At 38.4% G+C, this 25,029-nt stretch overlaps 1 protein-coding gene across 2 annotated transcripts; it reads left to right on the forward strand.

Annotated features, from left to right (window-relative positions):
• Positions 1–510: 510 nt before the first annotated feature.
• LOC106929122 (phosphatidylcholine:ceramide cholinephosphotransferase 1) lies at positions 511–25,029 on the forward strand. 2 transcript variants are annotated; one of them, XM_015005802.2, is made up of 6 exons: positions 511–601; positions 17,814–18,663; positions 19,484–19,601; positions 20,983–21,136; positions 22,096–22,262; positions 22,748–25,029. In XM_015005802.2, exons 2-6 carry the CDS (start codon positions 18,050–18,052, stop codon positions 22,922–22,924), a joined length of 1,230 nt encoding a protein of 409 aa, XP_014861288.2. In that variant the 5' UTR covers positions 511–601; positions 17,814–18,049; the 3' UTR covers positions 22,925–25,029. The 2 variants fall into 2 exon arrangements, with proteins under 2 accessions (XP_014861288.2, XP_014861289.2); XM_015005803.2 differs by having other exon boundaries at positions 529–601; positions 17,817–18,663.

Below are 25,029 nucleotides of genomic sequence, written 5' to 3' on the forward strand. Positions count from 1 at the left end.
ACAATTTTTAGGTACTGCCTCTGCCATTAAGTTACTTAGAAGGATAATTCTATCACATACATAAATGTTTAAGTATACCTATGAGAATTTGAGAAATGTAAAAAGAATGAGAAGCTACAAAATGTTATTATTAATATGTCTATTAGCTAACATTCTGATCAACGTACCTAACCTAAAACTGGAAAAGACTTTTTAAAACTAAAATAGTTTGTGTAAATATTTAAAACCTGCGCCAGCAGGTGGCTCCAGGTGAAATGAGCCATCGTCATTACCTCCACGTGTAATACACCGACTGGATTCAAAAATATGCATTAGCATTCAAGTGAACAAAAGCAAATAAATATATTGCGGTGTGTAATTTATACTACCCATGTCATTTATATTAGAAGTAAATTACGTCGCTGAATTTGCGTGACCTGACACTTTTTGCTCAATTCTGTATCGGAAATGGCAAATCCCACATTTAGGCAGGACTTGAACGCACCAGGAATGACGCCTACTTCAAACCGCCTACCCATGAAAACAGACTTTACAGGAGAGGCTCCTTATCACTGTGCGTTGGGAGCCTGGACGTTTTGATAAGCCTGTCAGAATCGCAAAGGTAAGATTATATTAAGCAAAAACCTGCCACTGTCCTCGCCGGAAAGACAAACATTACATTTCCTGTGAGGTTTCTTGGCGTTGTGTGAGGGGGGAGCTGGTTTAGAAAACAAGTCGGATCGAGGTAGCTGTTAGTTATTGCGATAACTATTGTATAGCACAAACTTATGGAATAACCATAGCCCGTATTGTGCTAAAGGCTAACCCTTTTATCGTTTACCTACATCAGAGCAATAGGTTTAGAAGGAAGAAACCGCATTAGCTAAACACTGCTCCTCATTGGCCTTGGAATGGAAACATTTCAACAGCTGCCGAAAAAAACCCCATCCCTTCGTATCGTTACTAATCCTTATCCAGCCGGATTTAAGAGAGGGCCCAGCCCGAGCTGCACCTCAACTAAACTGACGTTTTCACATTCAAATACGATTTTTGTGGCACGATAGTTAATAGTTTGGTTGTTAGCACAGATACCCCCGACCCCAAATCTCGCTGTGAATCTGGATGGATTGTATTACAGCTAACATGCTAGCTGTGGTCTGGAAGACGCGAGCGTTGCTATCTATTTTTAGAAGGATGAGACCATAAGCCCTTAACCCCCCCACAGTCTAACCACGTCCGATGCGTGAGCTTGAAGTGAATTGCGTTTTACACGCACTCACGTTTCTACCAGCTGTGTGTCTCTGAATCTTACAGGTGTGAATTCGTAGAAGTGACTGATTGCTGTGAAAAAAGGCTTATATTGTCGTTTCAGACAGAGAGGAGCAATACGTTACATCAGAGTTGTAAAAAGTACTGACATTATTATTATTATCATCATTATTATCATCATCCAGACAGTAAATATGACCATTTGCGTCTTTAACAAGGCACTTCTGTGCATGAATATTTGATTGAAAGAGATTTACATGTTGAATGTATTCGTCGTCAAAATAATGAATGCTGTGAATTTTTCTCTTTTTCTGTTTTTTGGTAGGTAGGAGCATAGATCAGGCTTTCTTAGCCAATACCAATTTTTTTAAGGTCTGGTGTACTCCAGAGGATTTTTTGTTTGTTTGTCTGTCTTATGATTATAACATAAGACAGACAGACAAAAAATATTTTTTTCCATATATGGAAAAAATATGTGCTTTCAAATTATTTGATAGAAGTTCAAATTAAACAGAAGATAAAATAAGATTATCTCCATTTTTATGAGTTTTTGCCTCTAATCTTTTTATTATTATTATTATTATTATTATTATTATTATTATTATTATTATTATTATTTTAAAACTAAACAAACTACATCAAATGACATGTGCAGAGTGGAAATCTTGGTGACTTGTAATGAATGAAGTGTAATGATTGCAATATGAAAATTTGTCTGTTTTCTCGAGTATATTCTGAAATTTTATGAAATGTTATTTAATTGAAATAGGTTCAGAAACGATGCATGTTTCTGAACCTATTTTCAGAAACATGCATGTGACAATATATAGGACGCAGCATAATTAAGCATTATTTTTAGCACGTCTAACATGGATACTGGTTTTTGATCTGCTTAAAAAACAAATTGTCCCACATGTAAAAGAAAAACAAAACAGACAGGCCTGCACAGCTGTTTGCCAAGGTAATTTGTTTGTGGAACTGTAACACCTACATGCAAAGTGGCCTTTCTTTTAAAGCCCAACTCTCTGGCTTTCAGATTTTACTTCAGTAAGAAGCCCCAGGACAAGTTTGTGGTCAACAGGGCAGTGTTGTCTTAAGAAAACATGAAATCTCCACGTTATTTCTTGATATTGCATCGACATTGATCTGATTCTCATTAACCAAATTTTTCCTTCTATAGTTGTGCTGCATTTACTTCTTATGAGATTTATGAACTTAGGCTCCAGACTTTAGATCATATCGTTCTGTAACGCTGCCCTCCCAAGATATTAACGTCAGTGAAAAAAACATTCAACTCAAGTCTAAAATAGACAACATGAATGTTTTCTAATGTAAAGCTATTTAAGCGCAAACTCTTGCAGAATTGGTAGTTTTTATGACAAATTGTAAAAGCCTTAATTGTAAGTTCTGTTATACGTTTTCTAGGTGAAAACTAATATGTATTTTCCTGTAGGTTCCTTGGTCCATTTTTCTTTAACTTTCTTGTAATTTGATACTGTTACACTCGCATTGTGTGTTTATGAAACAGATGCAAAAATCAAGTGACCTGAAACCAAAATCACCACCAAGTATTTCTATTGATTGGCTCTCACTGGTGAGTGACAGGTCAAATATTAAATAATCAGAATTATTTTTCCTATTCATTAAATGCACCAAACCTTTCTTTTTTTAGTTGAATAAAAATCACTTGACGGTTTTATATTTTAATGGGTAAACGAGGATGATTTTGTCATTCCTGGACTAAATACTACTTCCTTTGTAAAACAAAAAACTGTGTCACATTGCTTCCTTTGTCATGTATTAAAATTCAAAAGGAAGTGAGGGAAAAATGCAAATTAGTAACTGAGAGTTAAGACTTTGAAGGGAACCTGAAACTTTATTGGCCTGGAGAAGCCAGATCTCTGGTTAAAAGTAGTTATTTTATCAGACGGAGACGACGCTCTTGGTCTGTACATTCAGGATAAGTCCTGGCTAACGGCTCAGCCAAAGGATGCTCAATCAAAGTGGACTTCTACCAGCTTGAAGCAACTCAGGATAGGCAGATGGTATTTTAAACCATTTCAATTAGGGCTGTTGTAAACAAATATTTTAGTAATCGAGTAATCTATCGATTATTCTTACGATTAATCGAGTAATCGGATAAAAAAAAATTATAAAATGAAATATTGGTAAATCTGGCATAATACCGGTGTTACTATCAGATATCAATATCAGTCCAATTTTTCATATTTGAGCATCCCTAACAGTTGCTTTTTTGTAGTTTAGAAAACTAACATGTAACAATAATAGCTCACTTTCTAAGTTAACCAGAAGAAAAGTTATAGAAAAATCTGAAATTATATTGAATTTAATAACAAAGAGGCAGGCTCACAAATATGCTTATAAAAAATGTCTACAATCCAGCTTTTAGTTTATGTATTCATCTTCAGTGAGTTTAATAGATTAATTAAATTCACCTTGCCACCTAACCTGTCACGCTTTGGGTTTAAAAATACGGGAAATGCCGCCTGGAGTGGGAGGAGAGGGCGAATGAACGAACGTAAGATGGGGTGGAGGGGAGGAAATAGACCAGCGGACTGACTAACCGTTAGACCGGGGGACGAACACGGGGGGAAGCAATACGGGATATTTACGACACCTTCACTGGTCACACTCAGAAACTCATCTACCAGCCATGTACGATGCGCTCCGCCACCCGTTTCTTCAGACCGGGATATGAAATTTATTGTGCGGTTCGTCGGTAAAGCTACACGGTAAGCATCAGCTACTCAGCCGCCCGCCCTGTTCAGTCTACCCGCTCACCTCAGCGCTCTTCCCGCCGTTCGCTTTCAACCAGCAGCCCCGGAGGAGAAATGCTGCCGTACTCCAGGCATTCCCCCAGTCATTTTAAGGATGCTTATTGGTTCCCCAAAAACGATAAAAAGTCGGGCATTATCATCAATCAATAAAATCCCCACGGGCCAATCTTGAAGATTGGACTTTATGCCGCTGAGACTTAGCTTTTGTCAACAACTCAGAGGCGGAAGTGAGAGCTTCGCGCAACGCAAATGAAGTCCCGGCCGGAACACGGTGCGCTAACTAATAAAACATAAATTAACGAAGCTTCGAGGCAGGTAAATTTTCCTCGAGGAATTTTAGTAATCGAGGTACTCGAATCATTCGAGGAATCGTTTCAGCCCTATTTTCAATGTTTGTCTTGGATGGTTAACTGAAAAGCAAATAATACGAACAGGAAATTAAAGTAGGAGATGGTGGAAATGCAAACATGAAACCGTTACAGATTCATAAGCATTTGCATGAGCTACTCTGTGTTATTTTTCTGGTATAACTTATTTCAAGGTGGTAGGTGTCTAGTTTGGTCTCGGTTCTTCTCTGACCTATTATTAGCTGCAATGCTACAGGAGAGATCTGCTACTATGCCCCTTTAACAAAACCCTCCTTTAAGATTCTGAACTATCCTTCAGAATAGTTAGTTAAGTAGTTACACCTACTTAACTAGTAGTGGTTAAGTAGGTGCAAGTTTTGTTTTGAAACCAGAAAACCTGATGAAGCCGTCTTTCACCCACAACTCTGTACACCCGTTCCCCTTTTGAGGAGAAAGAGGCCGAAAGTGATTACAGATGTGTTAAACAAAATAATTGTTGCATGTTTATTAGAACAATCTGACATCAGTGGTTAATTCCAAGACACACTCCACCCCCCACAAGCCCCCACCCCAAAAATAAAAACCTAACACACACAGACTGGCAAACACAGATCAGCTGAAGGAGGCTGTTATCTGAACCAACAGAGAGATGTCTGTGCAGCGGGGAAAGTGGTGAGAAAGCAAATCTTCACATTCGCAAACTATGTGTGTGTGTGAGTGTGTGAGGCGGACGGTGTCAAAAGGGCAAAATGTTGAAAGGGGGGTTATTGTTTTCACTGTATCCAGCCTGGAAAGCAGCATTGCTGGCCCAAATCATGCCAGGCTCGGAGCGAGCGAGGAAGAGAGAGGGTCGCGCTGTACGAGCGCGGGCACGGCAGCAGTTTTAGTGGAAACAATGAGCTGTCTGTGTGATTCAGTTCTGGAAAACTGTGTCAGTTGACAACGGCCGTTTTGACCAAGCAGCGACTCGGACAGAAAAAGGGGAAAAGAAAACGGCTGTGTTTTTGTTTTTAATAGATCTTCTTTAGCCACATAGTATGTAGTCTTTGACCTCTACTGGCCTTCAATCAGCTTTAACGGTGTAGTGTTTTTGTTTTGAAATTCCTCTTGCTTTGTGGTCCATGTCTTGCATGGTTTACATATTTGTCTGCTTCTCCAGTCCACGTGTTGAAACGTCCTTGGGCAAGACATTGATTCTCGCAAATGCCTCGTGTGTAAATCTGTTACAGAAGCAAGTTGAGAGCACAGATTAAATGGTATAGCTTTAACTCTTACTAATGCAAGTTTGTAAAAACAAAATGTGGCTTTGAAATATCTCCACAATACATGAGAACTGCTAAATTTTGCCAATGTTTGTGTATAATGTACATGTTTTCTATAAATAATGTAGCTTAAATAATCCATAGGTGTTTGTTTTATATTGACAGCAGTGGGAACAGTTGTTGCTTTTCTGTTTTGGATACCAGCTTTCATTTTGAAAGGACGGCATTTCTAATCTAGACCAGATCCTGCTGCTTTTTTTTTTTTTTAGGTTTGTTTACAGATGGCACAGTGCTCCATTCTTTCCCTCTAATTAGGTTAGCGTTCAAAACAAATTGACATTTTAAAGCTAATGGGCTCATCTGGCTTCAAATGCTTATTTTTTCAGGATTAAAAATTAATTTTACATTAGGAAGTATGATTGATCCTCTGAATCGAAGTGGCATTTCAGGCTGCTTCTGCAGCCCTAATGGCTGCGATCTTTTTATGATTGATCACTGACTGGAGATGATTTGAGCCGGAGGACTCCTCCGATGCTTCCTCCGCTGTCATTAGAAACACATCTGGCTTTACTGTTAGTCACATGTTGTCCCAGTTTTGTTTCTGTTGCCTACAACTGCTTTTGGAGTGCAAGGCAAATAGGTCTTTGAGGCTTTTGTATCAGTTTACTGAATGAGTTCATGTCAGTATATGGGATTAAATTTAAATAAATGAGTAGCTGAGTCAGCCTGTTGGCTTTACATAGACAGCTTAGTATGAAAAGTAGATGAGCTGCACACACTTGATGTGTTTAGTACAAAGAGAAAGCGATAGCTGCATGCGAGGTTGTTTTGGATTGGATTTTAAAGCTTCTTTCATCCTCTCTGATAAGGAATTAGAGAAAGGAGTCTCATTCTGAACTGATGACCGGCTGATTGTTCGTCCAGCTCTGTTGTCTAACCTGTTTGAACCCGAACTCTGTATTTTCCCCATCAAGATTTCAAGTTTCAAATAGTAGCTCTCTGCTAATCTGCAGCTAGCAGAGCCTGTTGTCAATGCTCAGACTAGTTGGCATGGTCACTTGTGACGGCGGATAAGCGGTTTTTCTGTGACGGTAAGTTGTTCCTCTTCAATTAAAACATTTAGCAGTGAGTGCATGAGGATGATTGACAGCACAAAGATCCTCTTCCTGGTTCTGATTGGTTGTTTTTGGTCGGGAACGTTGCATTTCTTTGAATGGTAAACTCTGATGCAAGTTTGTGTACTTAAGGGACATTTTGTTAAAAACAATAAACATTTTGAAGCAAATGATTTGATTTTGCAGATGAATCTGGTCCGTTATTCAGTTTGTGACTTTTATATTGTTAGTATTTTTAATATAGGGACACAACTAGAGCTATGTCGCTCGATCAGTTTTTCTACTAACCAGTGCCGCTTTAAGGTCAGACCTGTTTCAATTTTGTCTGATTTTGATTTTAACTTGGAGGACAACAGTTGTACAATCTGAGTAGTTTGATCAGTGTGTTAATTTAAGAACACTAGCTGATGATAATAGGTGGGTGAAGAGAACTTGAAATATTAATATCTCTGCTTATTTGTCATTGAAATAAGGTCTCCCTGAGTGCACTCTAGTTTCTGTTTAAGTTTAATCTTTAATATAATGAATTGTGGCTATGAAATGCGATTAATCTGTTGGAGACTCTTCCTTTGGAGAGCTGAGTTCCTGCACAGTCCTACAAGTTTTAAAGTTTCTTTCACTATTTGCTAAGTGTGAATGAGTCTGGTGTGGTTTAAATGTCAAGTGACACTCTAAAAGTGCTATTTCTCTATTTCTTTTGTAACAAGTGAGGTACATTTCTAAAACTCACGTGATTTGAATCTGCATTTATTGAACCTACACTTCTTGAACACAGAAGGGATGTAGAAGGTCTAATTTTATCTTTCGAAGCATTTGTTCAGAGCTTTCGGTGGTTTGTTGATGCCTTTTACAGAGCAACAAAAGTAAAGTTAACAAATCAAGAATTGGCGATATTTAACCTCAGAGGGGTGCTTAAACAGGCCTTACTTTTCCCCATTTATTTTATTTGATTTCCTGTGCTCTCACAATATGAGAGAGCACAGGAAATCAAACAGACAGTTGAAGGAGGCCACACCCTGCTTCCGTCCTCTGTGTTGCCTGAGTCAGATCTGCCCTGTGACTACTTTTTAAGGGTTTGTCACAGGAAAACGCGCTTTGCCGACTTCCCTGCTTGAGTCTGCTGAATGTTTTGAGTTTCTCCACGCACTCCTTTGAGAATTTGTGTACAAACGGTTTGCGTGAAACAATTGTCTAACAGTCCGAGAACGATTCACGGCCACAACTTCTGCTGCGCTCGTAAAAGCACATTTTTTTTAAAAAAAGGAACACCTGTGCAAAATAATGTGCAGAAAAAGTTTCTCTTTTTCTGCACATGGTTTTAGATAGTTGTACTCGTGTTTAATAATTTCGACCTGGGTTGATGTTTCATGAAAATATAGAGAGAGTTAATAAATTATTGTTAAGATAACGGTGAGTGGAAAATTAAAAAATGCATGGAAGTTGGTCAAAGTTTGGAGGTATTACAACACATGTTCATGAATCAGCACTTGATGTTATTTCCTCTTTTGGGACACAGAGCTCTTGTACAATTTAAGAATGTGAAAAACTTATTTTCAGTCTTCACATATTAAGTGTCGCATATAAAAGTCAATACTGATGAGGACTTTTTCTTTCCATAGACATTTAATAGGCTGTTAAGACATTGAAGATTTTAATTTAAATTGGGTTCATTAAAGCAAAAAAAAAAAAAAAATGTATCAAGTGTTGTAGATCTCATAACCTTTAATCACTTGTGAAAGATTCACTTCATACAAAGTCATTGTGAAGCTGTCAAGAAGAGTCCATTGTTCTTGTGGGCACTAAATAATGCACTGCTGCCTAATTATTTCCTGCTGATGGATCCCTTGTGTGCCATCCTACTTATATTTTACGACGTGTAGAAGCGGCGTGCAGCTGAATGTTGGTAGGTGGGTGGTAGTCTATTATTCCTCTGAGGCTTTTAAGTGTCTGACATCCTTAAAAGTTTTTGAGAAAGCTGCGGGGGCGTTTTCCTCATCAGCAGATGGTCTGGTTGTTTGGCATCCTTGTTGATAGTTGTTGTGTGTTGAAATGAACGGGTCCTTTATTCTATTAATTAACCAGCATATTGTTTTGCCATAGTAGTTTAGCTTGTATATGATTTACTTTCTGGCTACCTCATTGTATAATACTGGTCGTCTTCCTTCATTATGACAAAAGATAAGAGCAGAAGTGTGTGAGGGAAAAAGAACCAGTTTTAACTTTCTGAACAAAGTTTAGTAGGGCTGTTGTAAACGAATATTTTAGTAATCGAGTAATCTATCGATTATTCTTACGATTAATCGAGTAATCGGATAAAAAAAAATATAAAATGAAATATTGGTAAATCTGGCATAATACCGGTGTTACTATCAGATATCAATATCAGTCCAATTTTTCATATTTGAGCATCCCTAACAGTTGCTTTTTTTGTAGTTTAGAAAACTAACCTGTAACAATAATAGCTCACTTTCTAAGTTAACCAGAAGAAAAGTTATAGAAAAATCTGAAATTATATTGAATTTAATAACAAAGAGGCAGGCTCACAAATATGCTTATAAAAAATGTCTACAATCCATCTTTTAGTTTATGTATTCATCTTCAGTGAGTTTAATAGATTAATTAAACTCACCTTGCCACCTAACCTGTCACGCTTTGGGTTTGAAAATACGGGAAATGCCGCCTGGAGTGGGAGGAGAGGGCGAATGAACGAACATGGGGTGGAGGGGAGGAAATAGACCAGCGGACTGACGAACCGTTAGACCGGGGGACGAACACGGGGGGAAGCAATACGGGATATTTACGACACCTTCACTGGTCACACTTAGAAACTCATCTACCAGCCATGTACGATGCGCTCCGCCACCCGTTTCTTCAGACCGGGATATGAAATTTATTGTGCGGTTCGTCGGTAAAGCTACATTTACACGGTAAGCATCAGCTACTCAGCCGCCCGCCCTGCTCAGGCTATCCGCTCACCTCAGCGCTCTTCCCGCCGTTCGCTTTCAACCAGCAGCCCCGGAGGAGAAATGCTGCCGTACTCCAGGCATTCCCCCAGTCATTTTAAGGTCGGGCATTATCATCAATCAATAAAATCCCCACGGGCCAATCTTGAAAATTGGACTTTATGCCGCTGAGACTTAGCTTTTGTCAACAACTCAGAGGCGGAAGTGAGAGCTTCGCGCAACGCAAATGAAGTCCCGGCCGGAACACGGTGCGCTAACTAATAAAACATAAATTAACGAAGCTTCGAGGCAGGTAAATTTTCCTCGAGGAATTTTAGTAATCGAGGTACTCGAATCATTCGAGGAATCGTTTCAGCCCTAAAGTTTAGCTTTTGTCAATCAATTGGTGTGAAAGATGTAGGACAGCAACAGTAGCTATCCCATGTTTTGCCTCAGCTTTTAAAGTTAACAATTAGTTTATCTCATGATGATAAATTCTTATGGGATCATTTGTTTTGCAAAGATGATGATAAACGTTACAAAACTGTGGCAACCATACTCAAAAATAGCTGGCAAGACATTTTGCATAAAAGAAACTAGATTGTTAGAAATATTTATGTTAATGATATTGTAAATATTGTTGTTGTTTTTTTTAGTGAGAACCTGCTACCTTGAAAAGTTGGGCAAATTACTAATCTGTTATTACTAATAATAAAAAAATCAATGGATAATCTTGGGTTATCCATTGCAAGAGCGTTCAGGCGTTCCGTAGGGTTTTTAAATCTTAACTTTTACCTATGTGTTTCTCAGGACATCACTGGAAAGCGCATAGGTTTTCCACAGAACTGCACGTCAGATTGACCAGTTGCTTAGAGCCACATGTAATAAGATAATGTATGATCTGTTGCTCAAGTTCAACCACAAGCAGCATGCACTTAAAGACTTCCATGAGCTCAAGAACTGTTCTTTCTTCATCGTAATTTGTTTTTTAAGAAGCCATTCTTGGCAAATACTGGTGACACTGTGACCTTACAAAACAGGCAAAACGGTGAATGAGTACCAAGTTTCTGCTTTAAACAGGCCCACTCAATTGTTAAAGAATTGCGAGTCAAGGTGTGATCTAGTCGCAAATGGTGAACTGTAACTTCAAAGCCTTCTCAGAAAACACATTTCATCAGTAGATGTTAGATTTTGTTGAAGCGGAAATTTGAAGCGAAAACCAGAAAACGTGGACACACACTTCACAAGTTGTTGGTGACGTGTAACTGAGGAGCAACAAGTCTTTGGATTTATTTAGCTTCAAAATCCTAAAGTTAAAGAAAAATGTGACCTGTCATGCAGTCAGTCAGTTTTTAAAAAAAAAAAAAATTTCTAAGACCTGGCTTTACTTGGTGACTTTACATTTTTCTGAATTTCCTTGGTGACTTCCTCAGCCTTTCTGCAGCGACATATTTTCATTCAAAAACTGTGACTGAGCCACTGTGTAATTCACAAAAAAATACAGAGTTAATTTGTAACCATATTGTCTTTCACATAGGCCTGACTGGCCCAGTTATGTCAATATTGACCTCTTATTCTCCACGTATGCAGCATTTGTATGCCAAGTGTAAATGGATATAGGTGAGAGCGTCTGATTTACCTTTTGTTGGTGTGACGCAGTATAAAATAAAAACTGAAAGTGGATACTAGTAAAGAAAAGGCCCAGAGCTCAGAACATGTTGTACAAAGAGAGCAGCTGGCCTATTTGTTTTCAGAACTGGTTCCTGTTGGGAGGAATATCATATGTGTCTTTTATGTGACAGAAATTGATAGTTGATTGTCTATAATTATGTGTAAATGTGTCAGATTCAGATAACCAGAGAAGAACAAGGGATTGTAGGTTTGCTGTTTTTTTTTTGTTTTTTTTGTTTGTTTTCTGCTTTCAGGACCGGGACGCCATCAGAACTTTCCAGATGCTGTGTGTCAAATTGGCCTAATCAGGTGGCCGTTTCAAAGAATAGAGCAGGCATTGATCTCAGTTCAGCTCAGTTTTAAGTCGTATATGGAAAATGGTTTGCAGCAAATGTCAGAAATACAAAAAGCAGATCTCTGAGAAAACTGTTTCTTTGGTGATTACACTAAAACGGTGTTTAAAATAAGTTGCTTTTACTTAAATCTAAGGGTGCGTTCACACTGCAGCCTGAAGTGACTCAATTCCGATTTTTTGGCAATTCCGATTTTTTTGCCGGGCCGTTCACACTGCCAGTAAATGCGACCTGTATGAGTTCTGCAGTCTGAACGGGCAAACGACCTGAAAGTGTCCCGCATGCGCAGTAGAGGGCGCAATAGCGTCGGCGTTCTCAGTGTTCTGCCAACCGCCATAAGAAGAAGAAGTGCTCAGTGTTTGCGGAAGTAAACATGGAGGCTAACGGTGGAGCTTAGCTTATATATTTGAAGTTGTTGTCCGGCCGGAGAAACATATTAACAACTTAATCCTCATATAATCCATCATGGTTGTTGTTTTTCTTCCCACTTGCGCGTATCAGGACGCAGAATAGTGAGATTTGTTGAGAATCAGTGACGTTCAGTTCGGATGAATGCGACCTGGACGTTAGGTCGCATTTGAATCGGATACGTATCGGATATGGGTCACATTCGAAAAAGAATCCGACCTGTGCTGTTCACACTGCCATGAAAAGATCGGATACAGGTCGCATTAAGTCAAAAAAATCAGAATTGAGTCACTGCAGGCTGTAGTGTGAACGCACCCAAAAAAGCAATAATTATTGTTTCTGAAATATCTGACTTAGCTTGAGTTTGATATAGACTTGCGCAAAAAATGTTATAGTGCATAAAAGCAATCTTTTATAATGGTATTGTTTTGCTTGAGCGCTAAATGCTCAATATTTGATGTCTTTGCTGTTCTGTTTTTAAGGGTGTTCACCCTTTTCCTGCCTCCCATGGTGTTTTGGATGTGTGTGGTTTGCAAACATGTTAACAAATTCACCCAAGTTTTGAAAATAAAGGTAAAACGTGGGGAACATCAACTTTTACACCTTAAGCCACATACATACCATAATCATGGATGCCTCTCAGGGGGTCACTATGCATGATCTGATAAATTTCTGGAAGGAGATTTTGGAACGCACTACTGTGACTGATGTGCCACTTTGAGCTCAAATTGAGGTCAGGTATTTTAGGAATACAAAAAGTGGCGCTTGTGGTGGAGCAACTCTTGATTTCAGCCATTTTTATTGACTGTATTGAACTGGCCAGTCCCAGTCCATCTACTAAACCTGGGGTGTTTATGTTACTGTCAGATTGACGGATCGTCGCTCTTCAGTGGAATCCTTTCCTGATGTCACGAGTGCGGCTTCCTCTCAACCCCACCAAACCTTGAACAGTGGAGAATTTATTGGCTAAAGTAGCACACTTCTTCCGTTTTTTTTCTAACCATCCATTAATAATACTTTCTAGTTATTTCCATCTTGCAATGTAATGTATAACTATGTAGTTATAATTATCAAAAGTACTTGATCTATTTATATTTATAGTGCCAATTGATTGACTGCTCCAATAGTGTTGATATCCTTACGGCCGGTTTTATAAATCATATTTTAAATCCTAAATAACCTATTAACTTTAAAGTATAAGACAAAAGGCTCATGTGTCGCTCTGTCCCAGTTATGCCAACATCTGATTGATCTCTTTGGGCACTTGCTTGTTTTTTTTGTTGTTGTTTTTTTTCTTTCAGGATTTAAGAAAATCAAGGTTCAAAAAGTTTATTTTCATGAGGACACGAAACACCGTCTTGGACAAAGCAACACAACTTCATTACGTTTAGTTGTAGTTTTGTAGTTCATCAAAACTGCATTCAAACTGAGAATATGAACTACTAACAAATTGTATTTTATTTTGACTTTTATTTATACATGTTAAAATTTCATTGAGAAAATAAATTCTCACACCCATTCAACATTATATAAAAATATAAATGAAATTGCATAAAGAAAAAAAAAGGCATTTATTATGTTCTGATCATAAGCTATGGACCTTCAATGTTTGATAACCGATTTTGGTTTTCAAAGGCCTTGTTCATCCAAAGGCTTTTTTTTTACTCTTTGTGTTTGCTTTACTCTGAGGGTTGTACCTTTTTGCGGTGAGGCTGGGGGGGAGGGGAAAAAACAGCGATTTCCTTAAGTAGTTTAAGCATCCGGGTCCAAGTGAATGATGTCACTGATGTAAAAAGAACTTCAGTGTAAAAATATTACAATAGAGCTCTTTCTATAGACCTTCCTTTGAGTGTTTTAGTTATATAGTAACAGGCAAAAGATAAGCGCTTCAGTGACTCAGTAGCATCTTGTTTAAAGTGCAACACGTTTCATGGTTAGACTTCCTTCTGTCTGTTCCAGATAGTTTGTCTTTTAGTTTCTTTTTCATAGTAGTGAAGGAATTTTCATTGGCTATGGTGGTAAGTTGCTCGTAAATAAAAGCTGACTTGTCTTGTGTACCTGAATTCAACAGTATAAACGTTTGGCACCACCTCACCACCTTTCATAAATTCTTCAATATGAATAATAATAATAATAATATGTAAAATTGCATATTTAGCTACAAAGCACAACAATTGTACATTTTGTAGAACACTGTGCCAATGTATTTTATTTACCCTTTTTAATTTCGAGGTTGTTTATTGGTTCAGAATTGGTCTGTTTTCCTATTTGTTTGAAGGAGATTATTTCTGCGCAACGAGCGTTAAGCTGATTCATAGACCAAAGGTCGTTCCCACAGCTGACTTGGAGACAACTAATCTATGATGTGGGAACAGTCTGAAGTAATGGATAACCGTCACGCGTGTTTTTTATCTTCATTCAATACTGTTCACACCTGCTGACGTTCCACTGAGTTCAGAGACGCACCTGGACAATTCCCCCCCACCCCCTACACGATACTATGTGATACTGTATGCTTTATTTTTCCTCTTTGTGGCGGTTATGTAACACATAAGCTGTGCGACGTGACATTACTCTGAATCCAGGTGAAGTTGGAGAAACTAAACCGGCCTGACTGAACAGGCCTCCAAGCAGAAACGAGGCGAGATCAGGTGCGGGTGTGCAGTTTGTTCTGCCAACCATCCAGCTTGCCAGTGAGTTTCGCCGCTTTGGGCCTGTCCAGACCCGGCCGTACAGATGCATAATGGTCGGATTGCTGCCCTCTTGACAGGGTTGGGGCTGCAGACCTACTGCTCAGCTCCAACCTTGCGGACTTCTAGGGCCCTTCCACCAGTCGGATTCAGCCTCATACACCCAGTTATCTCCTCCCATCGCTGCAGATCAGAGCTCGCCTCCAGCTCATCATCACCTCCCCCACAACCACACACCCCCGCACATGAGCAAAGCACAGCCTGTGTCTACCACTGACATCGCAGTCTGTAAACAAATGAATGACATGCAACAGATGTCCTAGTTCATCTCTGTGTCCACAGCTGTTGCTTAGAGTTTGGAGTGAGCCAAACCACACTATAATTTCTTTTTTTTTTTTTTTTTTTTTTTTTTGATTGTAGAACTAGGTGATTATGAATCAGAAATTATTTTGTTTACAGGCTGAATAATTTGCAGAATATATTCTCTTGTTTAAAATCATTTGAAGTAAATCTTTAATGCTACAGTCTGTAATGGATGTGAAAATAATTTATGTTTACTGATGTTGTCTTGCTGGAGACTTTGTTTCCTTAAGTTTTATAAGAGCTATTTGGGAGGAACTGAAAAGTAAACAGGAAAAAGTAAAGGACATTTCCTGTTTGAAATCATGAAGCGACCTTATCGTGTAAAACAAGTGGACTAAAAGTACTGAGTTAAAGACTTATTCGATAATTACAGCCACCTACTGAAATAAAGCTTAAGATTGAAAATAATGGATTTATTTTTTGGTGAACATTACTTAGGATGGAGGCGTTCTGAGGTTGATGGGTTTGACCACATTAAACAGAAATGTGCATGGTCTCAGTTTTGTTTTGAACCACAAAAGCGGAAATGCCTGGCAAGGTGAGCTACTTAAAAAAAAAAAAAAAAAAAAAACACACACCAAAGGAAAGAACACCACAGGTTTGGTTTTGAAGTCTCTCAGTGCACTCTCATTGTAGACATTTTGTCTTTTTACTATATTTTACTCCCTCAAGTACTTAGAACTTGCTTGATTTAACACGGTGCCTGCGACTTGTAATGTGTAGGCTTTGTGCTGGCGACCAAATCAACCCTCTGTTATCATAGCTTTCCATTATATTGTTTTTTGTACTGATTTTGAAAGCTTTTATAAAATAAGAAAGTAAAATTATCTTTTTGGGCGTGATTAAAATGAGCCAATATATTAAATCCTGAGAAAGCCATCATTCATCCAGAAATGTAACAATATGTACCAGATTGTAAGAAAAAAAGTACATCAGAAATGGTAGCCAACTTGGCAGCATTGAGAACACAATGTGACTTACTTTGCTGATAAATCTCAAAAGAATCTCTCAGGTTGCCCGTCGCTATGAATGAAGACAAATGCACATGATTCAACTGGTCTGCACAGCTCCCAGCCAAAGCTTGTTTGAAAACAAAGAAGTTTTTAAATAGTTACTATCGAGATATAATGTGGGCCTTATTTTTAAGATGCACATTTCCTGTGCCTTTTTATATGTGGTGTATTGTTTTCCTGACACATTCCTTTGTTTATTCAGTTTCCTCAGATTTCGTAAGAAGATATTGCACCTCCTGGCACAGCCGTAAATCTTGGCTGACATCACATTTTGATTTATGTTTCTTCATTTATTAAATGCTTCACAATTCATTTCCTCCTCCAATTCTTTCATTTATTTCTACATTCATTTACAAGCACATCCCAAAAAATTTGAATGTTGCATAACAGTGCAATATTTCTTGCTCGTCATCTCAGAAAGGGAAACTCGTATTTTACACAGAATCCTTGTAAAACATACCAAGCCTTGTTTCTTTTAACTTTTGTAATTATGAGTTACAGATAATAATCAAAATTCAGTGTGTTGGAAAATTGGCATACTGTAAAAAGCTGCTAATGAAAACTCATGGTTTCACACCCTACTACTACTGAAAGACAAAATCACTAATAAAGCAAAAATAAGAGCTACAATTTTTTTTTTTTTTACTCTGTAATGAATCTTTATAATGACCATTTCACTTTTTGAGATGACTGGCAAGAAATAATGCACTGCTTTTGAGATTTAACTTTATGCGTACAACATAAGACGCCGGCTTTCTATTAATAGATGTCCGTTTTGTACCAGCGTCTGAGTGAATCAGTTTAGCAGTTCATGGCCTCTTAAGACTTTGTAACATCTATTTAAAAAGTAGTTTAGGAGGTTAGTGTCCTAATGACACAGACTGTATAAATCTAATGACTACTTTTTAGTTTAATTGACTAATACCAAAAGCAAGTTTTACTTCATTTACATTTATTGCATTACTTGAAATAAAATTTGAATAAACAATGAACTGCACAAAAAAATTGATCTGGACGCAGGCAGTGTGTTCTTCAATCTGACATTTTAATGAAGTCATTAATTGAAATTCAGTGGAAAATGTGGCAGACCACAAAACCATACAGAGAACCCAAACCCTTCATACTGAAGTACACCCATACTTTAGATCTTTTGGCCTTTGAAAACTCTGGGAAGCCTTTACAAGCTTCTTTGACGCTGATGCTTTGTCTACCGTGTTTGTTTTGGAACTCGGATGGAGCCGACCGATGAAGATGGCTGACGTATGCGGCTCACAAAAATTCATGAGCACCGCTGCAGATGCAGGCGGGGAACACTGCTATCGCACAGTAGTTTTAGGAAATCGGAATATCCCAATTTCTGCACAAAAATATATTTCTCTATAACCTGTATCTGACTTCTAATGAACTCAGGAAAATCGCACAAGGGGCCACTGGTACTGTTAATGTGTTTAATTAACAGGTGAAACTGATTTTGCCTTTCTTTTTTCCAGTATCTTAAATGAAAAAATAGCTGGATTATTTTTTTGATGATATTTATGAGTGAATTAAAGCTATTACTTTAAATCACTAAAATCTAACACGCACATGTTTGTTCTTCTTTTAGCAGAGCTGCTTTGAAGAAGCTGCTGAGGTGAAGAAAACCGTCTGTTCCTGAGAGTCCCGGCTGCCTTCCTTCTCTTTCGGATGTCAAGAGGAACCTGGACTCCCCCTGGATAAAGACGCACCATGTGTCAGAACTGCAGATGTCTTGCTACTGCCTCATAGACGGCCGCTCCTCCTATAAACTTTGCCCTCTAATCTGAGGACTCTCCTAATCCTCACCGTTGACCACTGTTCAAGATGAAGAACGTGGCGGCATGGTCGACAAAAGATGTTTCTGATTGGCTGAGCAAAGAGAGTATGCCAGAGTACACCCATGCCCTCAGTCAGACAGACGGCCCCGCTCTGCTCAGGCTCACCGAGGCAGATTTCAAGGTGCCTCCCCTCTCGAGGGTGTCCCCTGACGGCGGGGAGCGGCTGTTGGAGCGGATGGAGATCCTCCGGATAGAGACCCACATCGAGGATCACAAAAACGGTCACGCAAACGGGCACGTAGCGGGGATACCCAACGGAACTAGCAAGCCTCAGAGGAATGGCACGCTGGAGAGGAAGGACTTTGAGCGGGAGATGATCCACATTCCTATGCCAACAATAGAACCTACTCGCTCCTCATTCCCCACAGAGTGGGGGAAGACGGGCATAGCATTCATCTATGCTGTGGTGTGCTTCGTCACCACCAGTGTCGTCATTTCAGTGGTCCATGAACGAGTTCCTCCGAAGGAGCACACTCCACCACTGCCCGATAAGTTCTTCGACCTGTTCGACAGGCGCGAATGGGCTTTCTCCATCTGCGAGATTAACGGCATGCTGCTGGTGGGCCTGTGGCTGATACAGTGGATGCTTCTCAAGCACAGGTACGGACCGTCGTGTTGCATCTCAGCATGTCCATTACTCCTCCAAAATAGGCCTGGGTCTGTCAAAATCCCACAGTTTCACGGTGCGTGTGCAAAAATAAAAACATGGTCTTGTTGCTGCTATTTGAAATATTATATCTATAAGCCGTTATCTGTTGTTTTGACTTTAGTGCAGTTATATTAGAGTTACTGCAGTCACTAAATACATAACAGATCATAGAGTTGGTGAGAACTCAGTCGTTTTTTTTTATTTATTTATTTATTATTATTCCAAACAATGCATTGACACTAAATGCATAACAGATCATAGAGTTGGTGAGAAATCTTAAATCCCGTATATTTTTGGATTAGTGATCAGATTTTATGTGACTTTGTATCAATACAAAAGTAAAATAAAAATCTGTGAAATAATCCTTTATTGGATGCCAGGCTTATATATGTTTTTTCATAACTGCAAAAATGATGGCGCCCAACTCGGTAAACGTTTCCTAAATGTTCAGAATATGTTGGAAAACCTTTGAATTTTATACTGGAAAAGTTTGAAATGTTGGGATTTTTACCTGCTTATAGAATTCATAGTTTGAAAACACTATTACATTGTGTGTGGGTCTCCACAGGGAAAAATTCTTCACATTTTTCCCTGTAGGAAATATTTTGAGTCAGCCCCGTTTTGTCTTTTTTGTAAAGATGTAGTTAAAGGACCCGAGCCTTTGTTGCGGTTTTGCAGTTGTAACTTCAGTACCTTTTAATACTGACATGCGTCTGTTCTCAGCTATGCTAGACTTGATTGTGATCATTTTTCTTTTCTTTTTCTTCACAGATCAATTGTAGGCAGGAGGTTCTTCTTCATTGTAGGAACACTCTATCTCTACCGATGCATTACAATGTATATCACTACTCTTCCGGTTCCCGGGATGCACTTCAAGTGCTCACCAAAGGTAGGATATTTGTTTTGCATCTCAAATTAAAAGTAAATGGCTTTAGCAAATTAAAGAAAAAAAAAAGAATTTCAGAAATATTTGTTCATGTTTTCCAGTAAACATTTCTAAGTTATGCCCAGCTTCGGTGGCGAGACCTTTGAGCTGTTGCTTCACGAGGTTTTGATTGCATAACAGGTTTAATTGCTCCTACCTACCTGTATGGGTTTCTGTTCGCTTGATTGCACATATTATCAGTTTTAAAGAGTATTATTTACATAACACCTTGGAGTACTGTTCATACTTTTTGTCACGTTGCATCTATAAACTGCTGGGGGTTTTTAAGACGAACAAGAAGCAATGCACAACTGTGAAATTTTGGTTTTATTTTTTTTATCAAGTAAAATGCTTAAAATTGAGTTGTGCATTTATTTTTAGACCTGTAGCTTCTAACTAGAGGTCTTTTGGCGTAGATACATCTGTAGACTAAATCTTGTCCCTATTCTTCTGTGCAAAATGGCTCAAACTCTGTCAGATTGGATGGAGAACAATTTCAGGGTTTCCTACCTATTGTCAATTGAATTTATGTCTTCATGCTCTTATCTAAACTCACAAGTTGACTTTTTACAGTTTATTTATCAGATTAAAGGGAACTGAATACAAATACAGGTCAGGTCAGATGATTTATTTATTTTTTTGTCCTAAAATTAACATAGGAAGCCATGAATCAATTTGCTCAGCTTTGTAGTTATGCAGCATTTTGTGTTGGTTTATTATATACAATCCCATTTAAAACAGTGGTGTGAGTGATTGTAACATGGAGAAATATGAAAAATACTAATACAAAAATACTTTTCTAAGGAACTGTAGAATGTTGCGATGAAATGAGAAAAGTTTTCTTAAGACGCATTTACTGCGGGAAACATTGTCATGTCAAAAATAAGTTTAAAGCACCCGTCTATTTGTGATGAGGAACATGAAACTAAAGTGGAAATGCTACAAAGGTTCAGTTCCTGGTTAAGGATGAAGATTTGAACCAGGTGTTTTATACTGGAATCAAATGCTTCCTTTATATCCGTCAAAGTTGCGCCATCTTTCAGAAGATGGCGCAACTTTCCTCTTTTGCAAAGAGCAAAGATGTTAGCAGGTCAATTAAAACAAATAACAAAAAACTTCTTTTTGTGCAGCATTAACTTGATTTATTTTATCTTAATTTTGTTTTAATTGGATTGTGTTGTAAGAAATAACATCTATTGTAAGGAGAACACCACAACTTTTACTGGAAAAATGTGTTTAACCCATAGAAATCAAACATCCTTATTTTCAACTGTCATGTCTTCATAGTTTTTTGTTTTTTTCTTTCTTGGAATAACTTTCTATTGTGTGACTTTGTGTGTTTCAGCTCCTCGGGAACTGGGAGGCGCAGATGAGGAGAATAATGAAAATGATTGCAGGCGGGGGCCTCTCCATCACAGGCTCCCACACCATGTGTGGAGATTATCTTTACAGCGGCCACACTGTCATGTTAACACTCACGTTCCTCTTCATCAAGGAGTGTAAGCTGCTTCGTATTGTCTTTGTATTAGTAAGGACTGATGAGATGGAGGACATTTAGCTTCTCAGTCACCTTTGACCTCCTTGTACTTGTGGACAGCTCGTTTTAGAAACACTTCATCACAATCTAGCTGTCGGACTTCTTTGCGTTTGAAATGTTTTTTGCACATGAAGCTTAATAGGCTAGTGTTTGTCCTTTATTTATTTTTTTAAAGTATTTTCACTGCCACAAGTGATGCTTGTGGTTTCAGTTCGACTTTGCTTTAGCAACAGATTTCACGAGGAAAAGTAGATGTTGCAAAGATGGAGAGGAAACGTTACGCCACCAGCATACTCTCTCCTTGCACGATTGGTTTCGGTGCATGAGAATTGCACTTTTTATGTGACCACTCATCAAGCTGTCACGTGCAATGCTGTGGGGGTTTTGGACAGATCAGTTTCTTTACTTCGATCCGTCTTCGTGAAAGAAATCTTTAGCATTTGAAGCAGGTTCTTGATATTTTAATTAGATTATCATGTTTCGCCTTCAGTTTTGGTGTTGAACGCTTTCCCTTTTTAAAATTTTTTTTTATAGGTTTTATTGAAAGGAGGTCAAGTACATGTCTAGCACACGTGTCCATAAATCTAATTGATGCAGATCTGACATCTAGTGGTTAAAAAGTAGAACAGCTTTTAAGTGACGTTGCCCTTGTTGGCGTGTTGTACAAGCTGAACTTTTGGCGTAATTTATTCACTTATTGTTTACTGATTGGTTCATTTTGAGTCATAATAGAAAAACAATGCATATTATACCCTTTAGTAGGTAAAAAAAGGAACAAACAAGGAAAATATATCCACTCACACACAGATGTGTACACAAATGTGTACATACTGTAAGAACAATTAATTAAATAATAATATTAGTATTCCATTGCTGATTAAAATTCCCCTTCTGTGTGCGTTGGATCCGTGTCCCTTTCAGATTCACCCAGGCGCTTTTGGTTGTACCACTGGGCCTGCCTGGCACTGAGCGCCACTGGGATTTTCTGCATCCTCCTGGCCCACGACCACTACACTGTGGACGTGATCGTGGCGTACTTCATCACTACCCGCCTCTTCTGGTGGTATCACACGATAGCCAACCAGCAGGTGAGTTCACAGGGTAACTCCTGATCAGTTTGAGTTGGCCATGATGAGCCACATCGAACCTTTTCGCCACAGTTTGAGGTTTTACTTCTGGTGTTTTTTGGGTTTTTTTTTTTACAAAGCCGCACTATATTTCTGATTTCTGTCCTTCACGGACTTATATGTATGTTTTTAATGTTTTTAGTTTTATGTGACAGACCGATACGAGGGAGTGTACAGCTGTAAATCTATAATACGATAAAATTTAATGCAACACAACTCAACTACCAGAAGATAGAAAGTGTGTGTAATTTAATGTTGTTCAGTGAAGGTCGAGAGGTTTGTTAGAGACCAGAGCGCCCTCTGTCAGTCCCACGCTCTGATAGTTTATGTCAAACAGCCGAGTAATAGTCGAACTGAGACATAATGGGTAATTTGTCAAAAATCAAATCCACATCAGAGGTTCTGTGACTCCATTGACGGCCTTCGTGTTTGTCCGTGTGTTTCAGTCGCTGAAGGAGACGTCGCAGAGCAACCTGTTGTCGCGGGTGTGGTGGTACAAACTCTTCCAGTATTTCGAAGAGAACGTGAACGGCACAGTTCCTCGGAATTACCAGCTGCCCCTCGCAGTTCGGGCGATGCACTGGAACCGTGGCGCGAAGTACAGCCGACTGGACACGCAGTGACCCCCGTCGAGCTGAAGCATGCAAGGACTGTAACTTAAACAAGTGCTATGTTTTCTTTTTTTTTTTTGTTTGTTGTTTTTTTTTAATCTGTGGAAGATGGCACCGTTCCATGTAGAGCTGTCCTTTTCACCCTTACTAACAGGAATCTCTCGGTCTAAATAGGTAGCACTGTGACCGTCTAGACAATTTGCTTTTCCTTCTGTTGTCCTGTTTTCCATTTCTGCAAGTTTTTGTAAGCACACTAATTTATTTGGTTTTACTTCAGTGGGAATAGATCACAAACATTTCTGCTAGCAGTAGCGGATATATCATTTTAATAAACTCGTAAAGCTCCATTTTTTTTTTCCCCTCAGCACAAAAGTATCAACAGTTTTCTGTCTCTAGACTTCTTGTGCAGTCAGAGTCAAACAGATGCTTATTTGAGAACCAAAATGCCATAAGTTTTACTTTTTTTTTTTTTTTTTTTTTATAGCCGCTTGCTTTTTGGTAAACTCTCCTTGCTGAAATGAATCAAAGGTGCAGATGATATTTTTTCTAAATATGTCAAACTTTATTTTTCAATAGCAAAATGATCTCCAGCTAAAAAAAAAAAAAAAACTTTTTTAGATTTTTATCTTTTTCAAGATGGATAGTGGAGAGCGTAAGAGTTTCATGTGGTATAACATAAACCCAGTGCCTTCCTCAGCCTGATTGTCACAACATGCGTTGTTGCCCTAACCCCATAACTGCAAGTCCCGTTTTTATGAATGTATAAAAACCAAGATGACGCTTAGCCTTATCAGAAGATTGATCTTCCTAAATATAAGTGCAGTGATTTCAGTATTCTGATGCTTTACCACATCCGCTTAACAGAAGAAGAAGGAAAAAAAACGACTGTTAATTGTATTTTAAGTTTAGAACATGTCTTCTGTCTGTTTTTACCAGTCAGTCTTGAACCAGCGTGAGCCTCGTTCAGATCCGGATCACGGATGCTAATTTTAACTTTCTTTCTCAGACGAGCTTATCTGAAAATCACTGCTTCCTAACAGGCCATCCGATGAGAGATGATCTCCCAGGTGCCAGAGATAAGAGTCGTTGTCCTGGATCCGGACACGTCTTGTGCGTCCTTGCAGCTGAGCCCCTCTTTCGCTCCCCAGTCGGAGTCTCAGCTTCAAATCAGATCATTGACATGCAGCAGCTGAAAGCTTTTAAAGCAACGCGAAACAATGAAGCTTCGAGAAAAAGTTTCGACATGTATCCATGTAAATTTTGAAAGCTTAGCTTATATGCATCTATTTTTTTTTTTTTTCCTTTTTTGTTTTCAAGCTTCTCTCCTTCAGTTTTGTGCATCAACAATCCTCTGGAGTTTAATTGTGGGGAACAATCTTAAATCGCTGCTGCATAGAACTGATTTAATCATAAATATCTAATGTGTTATTTTATTTTTACTGAATGTGAAAATGTGTCCGTATCCATCCAAATCATGTATTGTTGTTTATTTTTCTTTGCTTAACGGACTGAACTGTAAAAGTATTACGTCTTTCTGCGTAGGGGAAGACTCGACTCATGCTGCAAGAACTTTCATTTCAAATTCTATTCAGCGGCTTTTATGACAAAGACGTGCACTAATCTTTGGATGAGGCAAATATTCAAATGAGTATGAATAACAATTTGTACAAGTTCTTGCTGAAGAAAATGCCCCTTGTTTTTAAAAGTGAAACCAGCAGGAGTATTATCGTTTCAGAGTCCCAATCATTTCACTTTTTTTGAGAAGATTTTCTCAGCTTTTAAAGAGAACCAGCACCTTCCCCCCCCCCTCACATGATAGCCATACTTTTAACTTCAGATGCCATTTAATCCAAACAGTTCTCTGATTTAGATTGAACTTCTGGACTAAGATGAAAGCTATATTTAATTTGCCAGTCAAGTTTTTTTTTTTTTTTTTTCATGTTTTTGTCTCAAACAAAAGTTAGTTGTTTGCATTTTTCTCTGTCCTCACCCACTTTATATCATTGTTTGTTTGTTCTTTTGTGTAAGCCACATATTTGTAAAATATGTCAAGGTAAAGGAATCTACTTGGAATGTTTTTGAATAAAACATTTTACAATAAAGTATTTGTTTTATTA

Source organism: Poecilia mexicana, unplaced genomic scaffold, assembly GCF_051168715.1.
Source record: "Poecilia mexicana isolate PSO_F unplaced genomic scaffold, ASM5116871v1 scaffold_15, whole genome shotgun sequence".
NCBI classification, from domain to species: domain Eukaryota; kingdom Metazoa; phylum Chordata; class Actinopteri; order Cyprinodontiformes; family Poeciliidae; genus Poecilia; species Poecilia mexicana.